This window comes from Alexandromys fortis, unplaced genomic scaffold (assembly GCF_014885135.2).
Source record: "Alexandromys fortis isolate MF-2015 unplaced genomic scaffold, M_Fortis_MF-2015_v1.1 scaffold_137, whole genome shotgun sequence".
Classification (NCBI taxonomy): Eukaryota; Metazoa; Chordata; class Mammalia; order Rodentia; family Cricetidae; genus Alexandromys; species Alexandromys fortis.
Window position 1 is genome coordinate 677762 of NW_026068009.1, and position 17030 is coordinate 694791.

At 40.6% G+C, this 17030-nt stretch overlaps 1 protein-coding gene across 1 annotated transcript in view; it reads right to left on the minus strand.

Moving 5' to 3' along the window:
* Galntl6 (polypeptide N-acetylgalactosaminyltransferase like 6) overlaps positions 1-17030 on the minus strand; it is a 1029419-nt gene that overhangs the window by 95934 nt on the left and 916455 nt on the right. Inside the window, exon 7 of the mRNA XM_050161819.1 lies at positions 14228-14345. Within this exon, the coding sequence (XP_050017776.1) occupies positions 14228-14345 (118 nt within the window). The remainder of the gene's footprint in view (positions 1-14227; positions 14346-17030) is intronic.

Here is a 17030-nt window from a genome sequence, read left to right on the forward strand (position 1 = left end):
AACAGAAAGGCTTTGGTAGATGCACAAAGAAAGGCTCATTTCTTTCAGGTTGTAAAAAAGCTACTTTGGTATGAGTTGGTCTATAGAGGGCTTGAAGGACAGTCATGGTTTTTTTTATTCTCAGAAACCTGAAATTTAAAGTGATTCTTTGACATAGAAGACAGTAAACATCTTATTTTGAAAATAAAATTAAAGATTTATTTTTTTAAATTATTTATAGAATTTATAACTTTAAATTCTCTCTTCCCCTCCTTCTCTCTCCCTCCTCTCCCTTGCCCCCATGTGTGGGTGCATGTGTGTGTCTATATGTGGGTATGTGCACATGAGTGTGGGTGCTCACAGAGGCCAGGGGTGTCCAATGACTCAGGAGCTGTAGTGACTATAGGTGGTTGTAAGTTACCTAATGTGGAAATGGGGATGGAACTCAAGTCCTCTGGAAGACCAGTATGTGTTCTTAACTGCTGAGCCATTTCTCTAGCCCCCTTATTTGTTTTTTAATTATGTGACTTATAGGTTTGTCTGTGAAAGGATATGGACGCGTGAGTACAATTGCCAAAAGATGCCAGAAGAGGGCGTGGGATTTTCTGGAGCTTAGTTACTGGCAGTCGTGAGCTGTCCCATGTGGGTCATCCTTACTCAGCTAGAGTCCTCTGTAGGGTCATCAACATCACTCTTAGTCATTGAGCTATCTTCCTGGCCCCTATCACGACATTTTCTTTCTACAAATTTCTGTTTGTTGATCAGAATATAATAAAAGTAGAAGAGGAAAATGTCACCAGTGAGGATACAGTGGCTTTTCTTCTTAGGAGAAAAAGGTCATAGTTTCTTGACCTATCTGCTTATGATTTCTCGGGTAATGTAAGAAGTGCTCCACCGTGAAAGTCTATTATGATGCCCTACTCAGACTAACTTGCATGTATGCACAGCTAGATGCCTGCGTGGTATCTGTGTGGTAGGAGGAGGATTGCTTGCGGAATCGTTGCTGGAAAGCAACATTTATGTATAAGGTACATAAAATAGTTTTAGATGTGGGGATGAAATTTAAAATTGGTTTATTCAAAATAGTAAGTTATAGATGGGACAAAATGGATGCACACGTCTTAAGAATTACTTGGGTAAAATGCTGTTAGGAACGTAGTTTATCATCTCCCTTAATCCCGTTTTCCATAGGTTACAAGATGCATTGGTAGTAAAGCAAGTAAGTGTGTTTCCCCCATATTTGCCATGTGCTTCTGGGTTTTGTGTCTGTTATTTAAATTCTCTGGATCCACCATCTGCTAAAAAAAATAAAAAAAATAAAAGTACTTTCAATGCCTTTAAAATTGGTTTTCTGTGTTAAATACAACTTCGTTCAGGGAAATATCCAAATGTGGTCTTCCTTTGCCCCTCAGCTATTCATTCTATTAAAGGGGCGGGAGTACACCTCAGGTTGGGGGTGTAGAAGGGGTGGTAGGCGGATCTTTCTCTGATGTTTTACTGCATTGGAGCTAAATCTCAGAATATTAAAGCTCCAAGCTCTGAGGGGCCATGCCTGAAGGATGGGAGGAGTCTATGGGAGAGAGCAGGGCTGACAGAGAAGGACACCTGGGGGGCCTCAGAAAGAGCTTCTTGCGGCATATGTGGCCCTGAGTGTCTAGGGACTCACATTTCCCCGACCTTTTCAGTTTGTGTATGTGGGTTTTTTCCCCAATGGCCTCTGCTTTCTCAGTCGGATTCAGTTGACTTTTTGCCTTCTAAGTCAAGCAATTGAAAAGAAAAGCTTTTCCCTGAGGGCTTGGGTGTCCAGAGCCAAGAGGTTCTCTTTAGAATAAGCCCTGTGGTCTAGGTTTGGTGATGAGTGCCTTTGCTGAGTGAACCATCTCACCAGCCCCTCCTTTTTACATTTATTTATTTAATTATTGATATATATATTTATATCTGTGTTTATGTATATGCATACCACGGTCATGATATGTATGGAGAGATTAGAGGACAGTTTGTGGAAGTCAGTTCTCTCTTTCCTTCACGTAAGCCCCAGAAAACACCTTTACAGCCAAGGCATCTCATTGCCCATCTTTTTAATTTTATGATGTTTAACCACATGCAATATAAGTGTTTCATAAAAATAAAAAACTGTAATCACTTTTAATGGTTCATAATGATACATGCAAATTATTTTTAACTTGAGCCGACATTGCTGTAATATCATGATATGGTTTAGTTGGCCAGTAGTTAATTAAGCAGTTACCACCCTTTTCTGAGTCGTTTTTATCTTCTAGAAAGTTGGGGTTATTTAATCAGGCAGTTAGGAGGATTAAATGATACCCAGAGCATCATTTGATGACTATGTGGCTGAATGATACTGAGATTGTATGAGATGGTGTGGATACATGATGACATTAGGAGAAGGTCAGGACACAGGACCACATGAGGTGGTGTGGATGCATGCGTGATGGTATCAATGAGAAGGTCAGGACACAGGACCACATGAGGTGGTATGGTTACAAGACAACATCAGCGGGAAGGTCAGGACCCACAAGCAGAATCTGTGCTCGTGTATGTTGTGTAGAGACAGGGACTGCCTTCACACTGACAAAGTTTGGAGAGGAGGCGGGAAGTCTGGTTAAGGTACGTTGGCTTGGTGTCACGCAGATCGCTGATTTGATGAAGGGAACATGATGTATACTGCTAAAGCCGTGTGTGTGTGTGTGTGTGTGTGTGTGTGTACGCTCACGGGATCATTGTAGCATTGCCGCTGGGAGCTGTGTGAAAGGATCTGGCGATAGTGTAAGGAGTTTTTCCTTTTCTTTCTCTATTTTTTATTAGCTTCCTCTATAAGTACTTCTTGAACTTGGCAGTGAGCTGTCTTGCATTATATGGATTTGAATAGAAGAATTAGAGTGATCAGATTACATTTCTTTTCTTTTTTTTCTTTCTAGTTATGGAAAAAGGCCAACAAAGAAATCTAAATATTTGGGGGAAAAATCTCCTCTTTAAGACATTTTTCAAACTGACCTTACCACAGGTGCAGAAATGGCATATAAATTGTTAGATCATGCGCACTTTACAGCGATCTACAGAAGTCAAAATGAAATTAAACAGGGAATCAGACATAAAAGCGCTAACAACCAGAAAGAATTCCATGCCTGCCGCAAAGCTTCTCTCTAATAGACATAAAACTTAGCTTGAAAACGCCGTGGTACACCTGAGGTACCTTTCGTTGGGTAATTGAAATGAATCTCAGACTGGCTTTTGAGACATTAAGCAGCTGCTTCTGTTTATCTTTGGGTTTGGGAATGAGTACAGAGTCATTTTAATATTTTCTTTGGAAGATCAATTCTGGGCATGTTGAATTAAAATGGATATTTTTATGTCACCTAGTCTAAATATTGTTGAGGCAAAAGAACCCCACAGGAACAACTCTAGCTATCTTCTTGTGTGTCTTGAGGTATACGGGGAACAATAAAAAGGCTTCTGTCACATTTTAGACACAAAATACAACTCGACTCTGAAGTACTCGGCGGGCTCAGAAGTAAAGAGCAGTGTCTAATCTAGTTGTCCCATAAAAGCAATGAGAGGGTGTATAAAATATCATAGAATCTTCTCTGCATAAAGAGGAGGTCTAATGAGCACACTTTATAAGGCTAAATTTATTTCTACCACAACTGTTCATACAAAGCACCATCCTGGATAGCAGTTTATGGACTCTGTTTTGGGGAAGAAGGGTGTATTCCCAGAGAGGCCAATAAATTATTCTAAAACTCTGAACAACTTCGGGGGACTTCCTCTTTTCAAGGAACTATGGAGTAAAGTGTGAAAATACTTGTTAGTTAAAACTGTAGGCTTTTGCCAGCTGATGGGGAATGGAAGGTTTAAGAAGTGGGGGAAGGTGGGGAGCCGTGTGAGGACAGGGACCTAGGCAACCAGCCACCCCTTTGTCATGCTTGTGTGCTATTATTTTAAAGCTTCTCCAATAAATCTGTCTTGTGTCACGTGGAGCACATATTGCAGACAGTGCAGTAGTGACAGGGGTGCCGGGGATTTGAAGCTAGAAGAGTAAGGAGCCAAGGAAAGTGAGCCAGTCGGGGGCCCTGGCCTGTGGAAGAGCTTAAGAAGAATATTGGCTCTCTTTTGTCAGGGTTTCCTGGCAGACCAAAGTCTCCGCAGCAGCTTTCAGAGTTCAGGTCAGATGGAGACTCAGATCTGGAGTTTGTATTGAAAAATAAATATTGAGATCTGTATACACATGTGTTAATTCATCAATGCAGATTCAGATTGAATTTTTTTAAAGCCCTTCTGGTCAATGCATATAGAGGCTCTCTGTGTCACCTAATGGTCTGGCAGGGTACAAACAAGGAGAGGGCCGTGTGCAGCCCAGACTCTTCTACCTCTCCCTCAGAGCAGGTGCAAGCACACAAAAAGCATCTCACAATAAAATAATGTTCTTCTCTATATTTGGGCTCTTGTTATAATACTTGTTGCATTACTTTTATCCCTTAAGCATTGTCAAAAATATTGCTTCATATTAGTAAAATAAATTGTCTCATTCTTTTAATTTTATCTTCTTTTTAAAGACCATACTTAAGATTATAATCTAGATAGATGAAAGAACAATTTTTATCATTGAGAAACAGATATTTAAAATTTCTAGGATAGTCAGCATAAAACAACAACAATGACCGTCACCACCACTGCCACCACCACGGCCCACAGTAAGAAACCACTGAGTGTAAACATGGTGGCCCAGCCTGTGCTACGCAGTGAGACCTACTCTTTAGAAAGCATCCCAAGGAGATATTACATGAGCAAGAGGGTTCAAGATCACGAGGGGAAACCCACAGAGACAGCTGACCAGAGCTAGTGGGAGTTTATGGACTTGGAACTGAGAGCAGGAGAGACCTCATGGGACTGAAGTAGGCCCTCTGAATGTGGGGGACAGTTGTGTGATTGGTCTTTTTGTGGGGCCCCTGGCGGAGGGACCAGGATTTAGCCTCAGTGTATCAACTGGCTTTTTAGAAACCGTTCCCTATCGTGGGACATCTTGTTCAGCCTTGATACAGTGGGGAGGGGCTTGGTATAGTCTCAATTTGATATACCAGGCTTTGTTGACTCCCAATGAAAGGCCTTACCCTCTCTGAGGAGTGGATGGAGGGTTGGGGAGGAGGTTGGTGGAGGGGGTTGAGGGGAATGGAGGGGGAACTATGGTTGGTATATAAAATGAATAAAAAATTAAAAAAGAAAGTCTCCCAAAATGTCAAGGCAACCACCACCCAAATCCTTCAAAAAACAAAACAAAACAAAACCTTGTATACTTTGTGTTCATTAATGGTTTAGAAAAACACATTCTAAACAAGCAGTGGTGGCTGACATATAATTCTCGAAGAAGCTAGCTTTCTGATGATTTTCTCACATATTCATAGTCTTGGACAGTGTGGCGTGAATAATTCTTAAATGGTCTTCAAACTACTTCATGTGAGAGACCTTTGCATAATCTCCTCCCTTTGGATGTGTGTTGGAGTTTACACCTGTGTGATTTTTATGAAGAAAGTACAGGGGCTGTCAGAAGCCCTGAGTTAGTCAGGAAGGGAATTATCCTATTGAGGGGAGTCTGAGCCTCACAAATGAGCCATGACTTGGTTCTTCCTGAAAGAAGAGATTTGAAGATTTTGAAGGATGACGGAAATTTCATTTATAGAAGCAGTTATCTGGCATGTTGGGAGAGGCTACAGTGAGGCCACCTGACAATGACTAAGCGTGGCCTGAAGGAGCTGAGCGTGATCTCGAGATCTTAGAGTGTTCTCAGTCTCAGAATCAATTAGAGTCTATCAGTAGTACCTGAGGGAACTTTCCAGATTTTTTTTTCCCAATTGAGCCTCCAAATAAGGACAGAGTTGGTGGGAGGTTTGGCTGTCAGATCTCTAGCAGGAAATTCTGATAAAGTATAATTGCACTATTGATGAAAAACCATTCATCTTGCTTATATCGATTTTATTTGCATAGATCAGAGTTGTCTTAGAGTTACTACCATTTTCTTAAAATTGCTTTTCTCTGTTATCACTTTTTGCATTTGTATTTTGTGTTTTCACGGTCAATTACCACACCCAATTATTTTATTCATTTCTATCTTTACTTCTCCCATTAATTACTTACTTTTGTCTCTTGAACCATTCATTAGTTTTTCGTTTTTGAAACTATGAACTTCTTTCTGTGCTTGTTCATCTCTGTCCTTATTTTATTTTTAACTAGAGTTAGGTGTTAACTTTCTTATTCTAATTCTTTCTTTTTGTGGAGACATAAACACTTTAGAACCTTGGTTTTCATCTGAAAGTTGCCTTAGCCATGTCTCCTGTGTTCTGAGATATGACATTTTAATTTCAGTGTTTTTCCTAGGACTGATATAATTTTGATATTAATTTTGAAATTTGTTTTTAATCTGATTTTCTTCCCTTTTCTCTACCTCACTCCTCGCATGCCTAGATGTTCACAGAATATCCGGTTTTTTGTTTCTCCTAATGCCTTTCATTCTAGCAGCAGTGGGTTTTATTTTTTTGTCCATTATATTGTAGTTACTTTTGTTTCTTTTTCTGTTGTTATTTTGATATCTTGCTTTAAGTTCTTAAGTGTCAGAATTTCATCATCATTGACAAAGTCAGCTGCTTCATGAACCTTTATGAAACATTACAATTTAGAGCAAAATCATTTTTCTTTCCTTGGTTTGTTCTTCCCTCCTCCTCCCCCTCCTTTTCCTCCCCTTCCTCCTCCTCCTCCTCCTCTTCCTCCTCCTCCTCCTCCTCCTCTTTTGTATAGCATTTTATATACTATCTTCTTTTATATTTGAGACAAGGTTTCACTACGTAACCCTGGCTGACTTTGAAATCACAGACATCTGCCTGGCTTTGCCTCCCAGGTGCTGGCATTAAAGGCATGTGCCACAGGACTTGGTTATTTATTTATCTTTAAATCGGGCTCTCACAACATTGCTCAGATTAGTCTAGAGCTCACAATTTTTAATTCTTCCATCTAAGCCTCCTGAATACTGGTCCTGGCTAGGGCTTTGTTTTGTTTTTGTTTTTTTCTTTGTTTTTGTTACAAGCTAGAGTCAAATGGGAAGAGGTCCTTCAACTGAGAAAATACCTCCAGCAGGTTCCCTGTGAGTTAGGCTGTGGGGCATTTTCTTGATTGCCAATCGATGGAGGAGAGCTCAGCTCACACAGACAGCCCTGAGCCATGAGTGGTATAAGGAGACAAATTGAACAAGCCAGGAGGAGCAAGTCAGTGAGCAGTATTCCTCTGTGGTCTCTGCTTCAGTTCCTGCCTCCAGGTTCCTGCCCCGGTTTCCCTCAGTGAGGGACTGTTATTTGGAAGTGTGAGGTGAAACAAATTCATTCCTCTCCAAGTTGCCTTTGATCATGGTGGTTTTTTTTTTTGTTTTTTTTTTGTTTTTGTTTTTTTGAGACAGGGTTTAGTCATGGTGTTTTATCACAGTGATGGAAAGCAACTGAGAAGCAGGTATGACAGGTACATGCCACATGTTAGGGTAGAAAGTGAGCCCCAGAGTATGGGAAGAATGCTGTGAGATGCTGTTTTCATTAAAAAAACTGATTGTTCTGCCCTTATTAACTTATTAATAGTCTTATTAATTATACTTAATCTTTATTGAATAGCCATTAACTTTTAAAACGATAAAAATTTTACATTACATTAAATCATTGGAAGAATGGTCAAATCCCATATTTAACAAATAGCACATGGGAAGACCTGTAGTTTTTCAAAAAAAAAAAAAACTTTTTCAGCTAAGAGAAAATAGGTTAATCATTTTATGAACAAACCCAATTTTGAATCCTTGTTTGATATTAACTAGATAATGACTTGTCTTAACAATTATGAAGTAGAGAATGTTCTTTTCTTTTGTTAAGTCTTGCACTAGTGTTCAGGGGATAAGGAATTAAATCCAGTGACCTCCAAGTGCCAACTCATTACTTATTCTTGTTAAGGGACCAAATAGTAGTTATTCTCACCACAGGAAGAAAAGGATGGTTAAAAGTATTGGGGCCCAGGTTGTTGAGTAGAGAGATTTCATAAGCTGGGAAGGGAAATAGACTAAAGGGATATTGATGGATATTGTCTTTAAAACCCTCAGATGTGTCTTCATCACTATTTGTGATAGAATGTACCCGAAGTATTTATATGCATTTATTTATTTATTTATTTTTATAAAAATCCCAGGAACATTTTCTCTCTCTACTATGCTGAAGTAGAAACCACAGTTTTACAAAACCCACAGGCCTATTTAAGGGTTGATTCCCTATTGCCCCTTTAAGAAAGACTACAGAACAGTGAACTGGGAAGAGAGAAGCAGCAACTACAAAACAGAAGAGGGACTAAGTGTGGCGAGGCCAGGGGAGCAAGCACCCCTAAGATGGGAGCATCGCTGGAGGACGATACTTACACATGCAGACTACCTTCTGCACCACAGCACTCACCTGCCTTTGTCTCCCCATCACGTCCAGTGGCAACTACACCTTGAGTAACTGGAACCTTGCCTAGTGGGACTAAGGTGCTCACCAATAGCTTGTCAACAGACTGACTAAATGCTTCATTATCTCCCTGGCAACTGGCTGACTTAGCATGATTTAAAAGACAGCCGACAGCCGAAGAGTCTTAGCTTCACAGGGGTCCAGATACATGTGGAAGATGTGGATGCTGAGTGTGAAGCAGGCAGCTCACTTCCTTCCTCAGAGAACCCCTAAAGTTACACTGTCCTGATATGAAATCTCATCTGCCAGAGTCACGGTTTTAGAAAAGTTAACAAAAGGTATTTAGGGAGATGTCTGACCGAAAACTCAGTTCTTCATATGAAACAATATTTTCTGGAATATTTTCATTTGCCAATTGTCAGAAACGTCTGTGAAGTAATTTTTTTGAAGAGCAAGCATGCAGCATAGGGATCTGATCACGACCACTTGCAAAAATGTTTTAAATGCTAATGTTTAAGTTGCAACTTAGAGCGATCTCTGTGTTAAGGTGTTAAATGCCACAAGCAAGCTCCACCCATCCACCCTTGCTTCACAAATCTGAAGCGCTCATCAGTTGGATCTTACAGTACTGGGCACTGAAGATTAGCCACAGTTTATGGGATGTGTCCAAAAAATCAGATGTTTGATGTTTTCTTTATTATTGTGACTCTTAGAGCTAATTTTATGTAGTGCCTTTGACTGATTCCTTTTGCCCAGATTCTTGCTTCAATGCATACTCTACCCAAGAGCCTGATCAAGTTTACCTACTTCATAAATACTAACAGGGAGGGACAGGAACCCCAAGGTCAGTAAACAGGATCAAGAAGAACAAAGACACCTGCCTGAAATGATGCCCTGCTAAGACATAACTGTCCTGAGAGAATCTATCATCTATCATTCCAACCAAACAAACTAGGGCAACTCCATCCTGAATTCCCAATGTGGTTGCCATGGTTTTTAGACAAAGACGACAAGGCTGCATTCCAATTATACCCTATTCAATGACAGACAACTGAAAAATAGAAAATGGGGCAATAAAATCTTGGGTCACCCAGAAGAGAGGTGATGGGTACAAGTGACATGGCAGTGAGACACAAGTTTATGCTTGCTTGAAAAGGTACCTTTGTGATTTGGAACGCAACAGTGTCATCCACAGAGTCTTCAGTTTCTCAATAGCAGTTTTGCTTGTCAGCCAGCCCATTACCCAAGGACATCTCTTATTAGAAATTCTCTCAACATTTTAAACTTTAAGCATTCAACTCTTAAGAGAGTATCGGAAAAATGTCTTAAACTAAAAAAAATAAATGTACTCTTTCAGGTCTGGTAAAAATAACAAATAGATCAATATAATGTTTTTATAAATACGGTGATCAAATATAGTGTTCTATCTTAAAATGCTTTATTTATGTATTTACTGCGGGCCAGCTGGACTGCAACGACTAAGTAATGTTCTTGTTTTCTCCTCCTATCTCACCATAGGAATTCTGGGCTTGCCCATGTACACCACTGCATCCAGCTCTTTAACCTGCCTTCCAGGTCATCAACTGCATCTACGGGAGAACTCCGAGGCTACAACACTGACAATGAAGTTAAGGATGTGGGTGCATAAGGATCGGATGTTATCTTCGTTACTTTTCTATTGCAGAGATGAAACACCATGAGCAAGGTAACTTATGTAGGAAAGCATTTAATTTGGGGCTCACAGTTCCGGAGAGTCACGGTGTGGAGCATGGCATCAGTCAGGCGGATGGGCCTCTGGAATTGTAACTGAAAGTTTATATTTACTCCACAAGCACAAGGCAGAGAGCCAACTGGGAATGGTGTGAGTTGACACACCTTCTTCAGCAAGGCCAGATACCCCAAAACCCCCTGAGAGACTGGGTAACAAGGAGGCCCCAAGGAGGCGCATTTCTCTTGGAACGGGAGAGAGAAGAGATCTCCTGGGTAGAATAGGATGGAAACAGGAAGGATCCGGCTGTGGAGTGGATGGAGAGTACTGAAAGAGATGTACTGGTATGAGAGGTATTTTGGGTTCAGGTAAAAATTTGGTGCAAGGGAAACTCCAAGGAATCTACAAGGATGACCCCAGCTAAGAATCCTAGCAATAGTGGTTATAGAGCCTAAACTGGCCTTCTTTTGTAATCAGATTGGTGACTACCCCAGTTGTCATCAGCGAGCCTTCATCTAGTAACTGATGGAAACAGATACAGAGACCCACAGCCAAGCACTGGACTGAGAGTAGGGAATTCTGTGGAATAAATGGAGGTAGGATTGTGTGAGTCGGGACCGGGGGTTAAGGACATTATAAGAGAACCCACAGAAATAACTAACTTGGGCTCATAGGAACCTCCAGAGTGTGGGCCGACACCTAAGGAACCTGTATGGGACAGACCTAGGCCCTTTACATATATTTGACATATAGGTAGCTTGGTCTTCTTGTGGGATTCCTAGCAGCGGGAGTAGGTCTTCTCCCTAACACTTTGGCTGGCTTTTGGAACCTACTCCTAAATACTGGATGCCTTGTCTAGGTTTAATACAAAGGAAGGAGGTCAGTCCTATCTCAACTTGATATGCCGTGCTTTATTGACATCCATGGGAGGCCTGCTCCTTTCTGAACAGAAACAAAGGAGGAGTGGGTGGGAGATGGAAGGGAGGTAGACGGGAAGGAATGGAAGGAGAGGAGGGAGGAGAAATTGAGGTAGGGATGTAAAATAAATAAATAAATTGAAAAAGAAAAACCCAACCAACCAACTAGGCCACCAATGAACCAAACAAAAACCAAAAAGAACAACAACAACAACAACAAAAACAACAAAAAAACCAAAAAAAAAAAAAAAAAAAAACAACCAACCAATCAGCCAACCAACCAACCAACCAAACAACCAAACAAATAAAAGAAACCCAAGGCTGGATTGCTCAGTCCTTTCCAATTAATTCCTCCATCTGGGGACCAAGTATTCAAATTGGAGTCATTCCCATTTAAACCGCCCCAAGTATTGTCATATTGTCATTTTCGTTGTTTTTCTTTTCTTTTCTTTTCTTTTCTTTTCTTTTCTTTTCTTTCCTTTCTTTTTCTTTTCTTTTCTTTTTTCTTTTTACTTCCTTCCTTCCTTTCTTCCTTCCTTCCTTTCTTTTTTTTGCATGGCAGTCTTATCAATGAAGCTGACCTGTTGATCCCTAAGTGGTAATGGATAATTATTTAATCTCTACCAAATCATAGCTTCCTGAAAGCATAGTCTCTATTTAATCTTTAAAACATAAAGAAACCCCTCGTCTGCCATGTAGTGCGTTGGTGAGGGAAAGATATCCTTCCCCACTCTGCCTCTTGCTCCCTCCAGCAGGCAGGAGAACAGGCCCTGGGGTCACAGAGTGAGAGAATTAGCCTTGCCCCTCACCAGCTGCAGCTCTCAGAAGAGCAAGCCCTGCAGCCCTGGACAACACAGTAGAGTTGACCCTGTTGTCAGGGATGCCAGTGAACCAGCTCTAAGGGCTTGAGAGCAGAAGAGATACCCGGCTCCCCATAGTCCCGTACAGCAGTAGGAAAAACAGGATCTGCATCCTGCCTGGGCAAAAGAGTAGAATTGGCCCTGGTGGGATATGTGGGTGACTTGGATCTGAGGATCTGATGGCGGGAGAACTGGCCTTGTTCCTTGCTTCAGGTTGCTTTGGGTGAGCTAGCCAAGGCAATGCTGAAGAGCTTACCAGGGTAGTCATAATGAGGGAAACCTGGCAGGCTGACCAACCCAGCTACTACCCAGGCCCAGAACCAGGGCTATGAGTTGGTTCGCCCCAACATCCATGGAATCTATGAATTGTTGGAGCACGTGAAGGGGACGAACCTACAGATCCCAAACAGCAGGATCTCCATGATACAGGACAACAGCATGATATCCAAGAAGAGTGCCAGTGAGAGCCATTATCAGTGGTGGAGCAGAAACTGGCCTGGAACCAGACCTATATGACTCCTGGCAATGGACACTTGCAAGTAGAGAGGAATGGTCTAAAGGGACAGGTGTGACTCAACGGGCCACACTACAGCATCTGTGACAAGAGCCTTCTCCTTTTTTTTTTTTTTCTTTTAAATTTGGTTTTGTTTTAGGGGAGGTTGCAAGGATATGAGTGACAAGGAGATGCATGGGATCAGAATGCATGATTGTGAAATCCACAAAGAATCAATAAAATCTCAAAACAAACAAGCAAACAAACAAAACCCCCAAACATAAACAAGTAAACAAAAAACCTAAAGAAAGCTAATCGAAGAAAATCTGCACGCGTCAATTTCTTCCTTGTCATTCCAAAGACAATGGAATAACATGACCCCTTCTAAGATTACTTTTTAGAATCAGCTAATACAAAATATTCATTCAGCATTTGGCTTGTAGCACTAAAAATGTAGCCATGCTGCTGTGAATTGTTAGTTCTCCACTAATTGTTCTACAACAACAGAGACGTACAGTGACTGCCCAAAGACACTGGCAAATCCAAAGGCTTGAAACAGCGCAAACAATAATCTTAGATGCAAAATTATATGTTTGAATGGGTAAAAATATACCAATTTAGTAAATGGTTTGTAAAGGTGGGAGGAAAAATTCTAGGTGTCCCAAAGCCTACAATGGCGTCTCTGCTTCTTTTGAGAATATTTGTTCTCTGACTCCTTGAGGAAAAGCATAATGTTCTATTAATACTTAGTGTTATAATCTCATCAAAATCACTCTTAAGTCTGAATATTGTAGCTGGGTTCTTATGTTTGTCTTTCATTAGATTCAGGGTATACTTCTTTTTGCAAGGAACACTGGTTAGACTTTGTTTTTTAAATATATTTTATATATATTATATATATTTTATTATATATATTTATATTTTTCATCTCTGTCCTTCTTCTATCTCAACTATCCATTCTCTCAGGTTCTCCTCCCCCCTCCACTTCTCCCCTCATCTTCCCTTTCCGCCCTCCCTACTCCCCTCACCTCCGTGCTCTTAATTTTGTCAGGCGATCTGTCTATTTTCCCTTCCCACGTGGATCTATGTATGTTTTTCTTAGGGTTCACCTTGTTCCTTAGCTTCTCTAGGGCCGTGAACTAGCAACTGACTTTGTAATGGAAGTAGTCACCAGGACTGGCTTAGGTTACACATCTCCATACGGCAATGTCAGCCTTTGCTTCTATACAAACAAGGGTTAAGACAAAGGCTGGGTGGGCAGATTACTGTAGGTTTGAGGTTATATAATTTCAGACTGGCTTATATAGTTTCAGGCTGACTAGGCTCAAGACCCTGTCTCAAAATAAAATTTAACAATGGCCTTCAATTTGTCGTTGATATTTTAAAATTAAATTCGTTTTCAGTTCCTGGAATTTTGAAATAACTGGTTGAGAACAAAATCTGAGTTACTCCCTCTTGTTTGAACATGAAAAGCAAAACCTTGATTTCTCTCTCCCTTCTTCAGCTTTACTCTTCTGCCTGTTAGACTGCAAGCACTCCAGGATAAATCCCTTTGCCAGAAGAGCAGCAGAGGTAGGTGGGAAGAGCTGTTCACCTATAAACAGGAGTTGAATGGTTTCTTTTTTCCCAGAGCATGGCTGTGACTCACTATAACATTGGGAGGAAGTTGCTTCTCTTCCATAAGTTCCCTTGGGAGGAGTAGCTCCAACTAACAACACAGATTGCAAAGCCAAACGACGCCCTCTCTCAGAACTGTCTGTGAATATGTAGTTAGGACAGTCTGGCTGTCTTACCTTAAAAGAGATTTCATACTGCTCGCCTCCCCAGATCTCTAAGCCTGGGTCGTAGCCACCTAGTTCCCAAAACCACTTTCGATCCACTGCGAAGAGACCTCCAGCCATAACAGGAGACCTGGGAGACACAAGATAGACAATATTTAAGGGATTATGAACACCGAAGACAGTAGGATTTTGTTTTGAAATGGAGAATCTGATTTAATGGTCAAGGTGTGTTCTTTTTCAGCATGGTTTTCTCTAAGCAAATGTAGAATTTCTACTGCATTTCCTATTGAAGTGGAGATGGGGAAAGAATCTGTGTGAATATTAAACTTTGCAATCCAGGTTTTCACACAGCAAAGGTCCTTCAGAATCACACTTGGCCACCTGCTTTTTGTCACAGAGAAATACATTAATATAAGTGACTGATACATTGGGAAATATTACTCAGTCTTATGGCTTTTTCTTAAGTCGAGAGAGATCTTTTCCTGTTGGACAGAACGGTAGTGAAAATGTAATCTCTGACATGCTTTTATTCACTGGGCATCTGTCTACCTATAGTAATGTCCTATTTAGAGGCAATGAAAAAGAATATAGGGTAAAATAAGATTTTAAGACAGAATGTTGATTACGTGTGCGTTCTACGTATGGGTATATACACGTGAGTGCTGGAGCTTGGGGGTGTCCAGAAGAGGGGTCAGACTCCATGGTACTGGAATTACAGGTGGTACTGAGCCTGTTGATAGGATTCTGGGAATTGAACTCTGGTCCTCTGAAAGAGTAATAAGGGCTCTGAACTGTTGACCCTTTTCTCTAGCCCAAGGAAAATATTTCTGAGGGTGTAGGTTTTACATGATTGGTAAGATCAAAGATCTGGAAGAGTGGTTTATCTATTGTCCCCAGGAAAGTGTTGAGGTGGGGAGCCTACAGAATCTCATGCAAGATTTGTGTTCTCTTAGAAATAGCATTTTTACAATCAGGTGTCATTAATCCATTCTGTTCCTTCCCTATTTTCTGCACACAACATTTCAAAGTGGATGTAACATTGCAGTTGGAGCAAATCAAGTTGTAGCATTTACTGGGTGCAAATTCCCAGTGACCACACGGCTATAGCTGTGACCTTTGCTGGGTTATATGTCCCTAGCAGTTTCGAATTTTAGAGATATTGGGAAAAATGATTCTGAAATTAATTATTTAATTATAAATAGTTTTGTTCCGAGCACAAAAATCTTGTTCAAAAATGATCTTATCAACAATTTGAATAGTATATTTTAGGTTAATCCATTTATAAATTAAATTCAAATGGAGCCATCAATTATCGAGAGTATTGAAATTTATGAGGGCAATTCTATATTTATTTGTTCTTGGTGTTCTATCAGTTTTCTTATGCCACGTTTTTGTAGCTTTGTTAATAGTGCAGAAATATTTAGACTTTTTGTGCTTTTGATGAATTGCCTCATTATACCTAGGAAATGGCTTTTATTATTTCTGGCGATGTTATTTGCTCTATCATCTATTCTGGGTCATTATTATAATCATTCTGGTTTCCTTGTGTTCTCCAACTCTAGTATTTATAACCTTTTCTGTCTTTTAACCTTCTAACCATTTGTGTATTCATGCATAACGTAGGTTTCTGAGTTGTTAATGTAGCTTTGTAGCTTGGGTGGAGGTGTAGCATGCATGAAGTCTGGGGCTGGGTTCTCAGTGCCATCTCCAGTCACAGCACTTGGGAGGTGGAGGCAGAAGGATCAGTTCACGCTCTTCCTCAGCTATGTAATGGGTTTAGGTCAGCCTGGCCTCCATGAGACCCCTTCTTTTCTGTTTCCCTGAAAAAGTGAGTTTCTTACAAGTGGCACATATACGCACCTTGCTTTTCAATTGGGTCATTTAGATGCTTAAAAAACCATGATTGATGTGGTTACATTTAAACCTATTATCTCCCATTTTTTCTGTTTGTATCAAGTGTGTTTCTATGTCTTTCATTTGTCTTCTTTTGATGAACTGAAGCCTTTGTAAACAGCTTTCTCCTTCTTTCTCCAGTTTCTATACTGCTATACATTTCTCTACGTGCTGTGACACCCCACATTGTAATGCTCGTATTCTGAAGTAATTATACTTTGAAGATGTTTCAATAGTAAAATTCCATCATGAACAGTATGCACATACATGAACAACACATGAAATACACACACCTAAACAAACAACACAGAAATAATGTTAGGAGCACCACTTTTGTTTTTTTGTTGGCTTTAAATAGTCCCAGAGAAAAGTCTGTAGGCCTGAGACTGTGAATTGAACTTCAGATCCAAAGTTGTTGATTCTGGGCAATGTTGCACCAAAGCAAAAGAACTAAGGTAGGGACCTCCTGCTTCATTGAACAGTAAAGAGTTCCGTGTGCCATATCGTCTTCTTCCTCAGAAAAGAAGTTAGTGCTCCTGCACTAAACTATTTTCTGCATGTTCTTCTGCTCTGTTTTTATTTTAAGTAAAAACTGGTCCCTCAGAACTCCCTGCTAGTCCCATTCCTCACAGTTTCTCACCAACCTGTCTGCTTCCTGCCTGATTTCTTCGGAGCCTCCTTTCCGTTTTGTTTCCCTGGGAACGTGAACACACTGTAGGCATGGCTTGTGGCTCTGTGTCCGCGTGGCACATGACTGCTGCTTATGAGCACTGTTCACAGTGTCCCAAGTCAGTCCCTGGGCTTTGCAACTAAAAACATGTGTCGTCCCTGGGATGACGTCTAAAATTAAGTGGCCAGGAGGAGTCCTTATTTTCAGGCCATAGAAATATGTGACCATTCTGCATACTTAATGGAAGTCAAT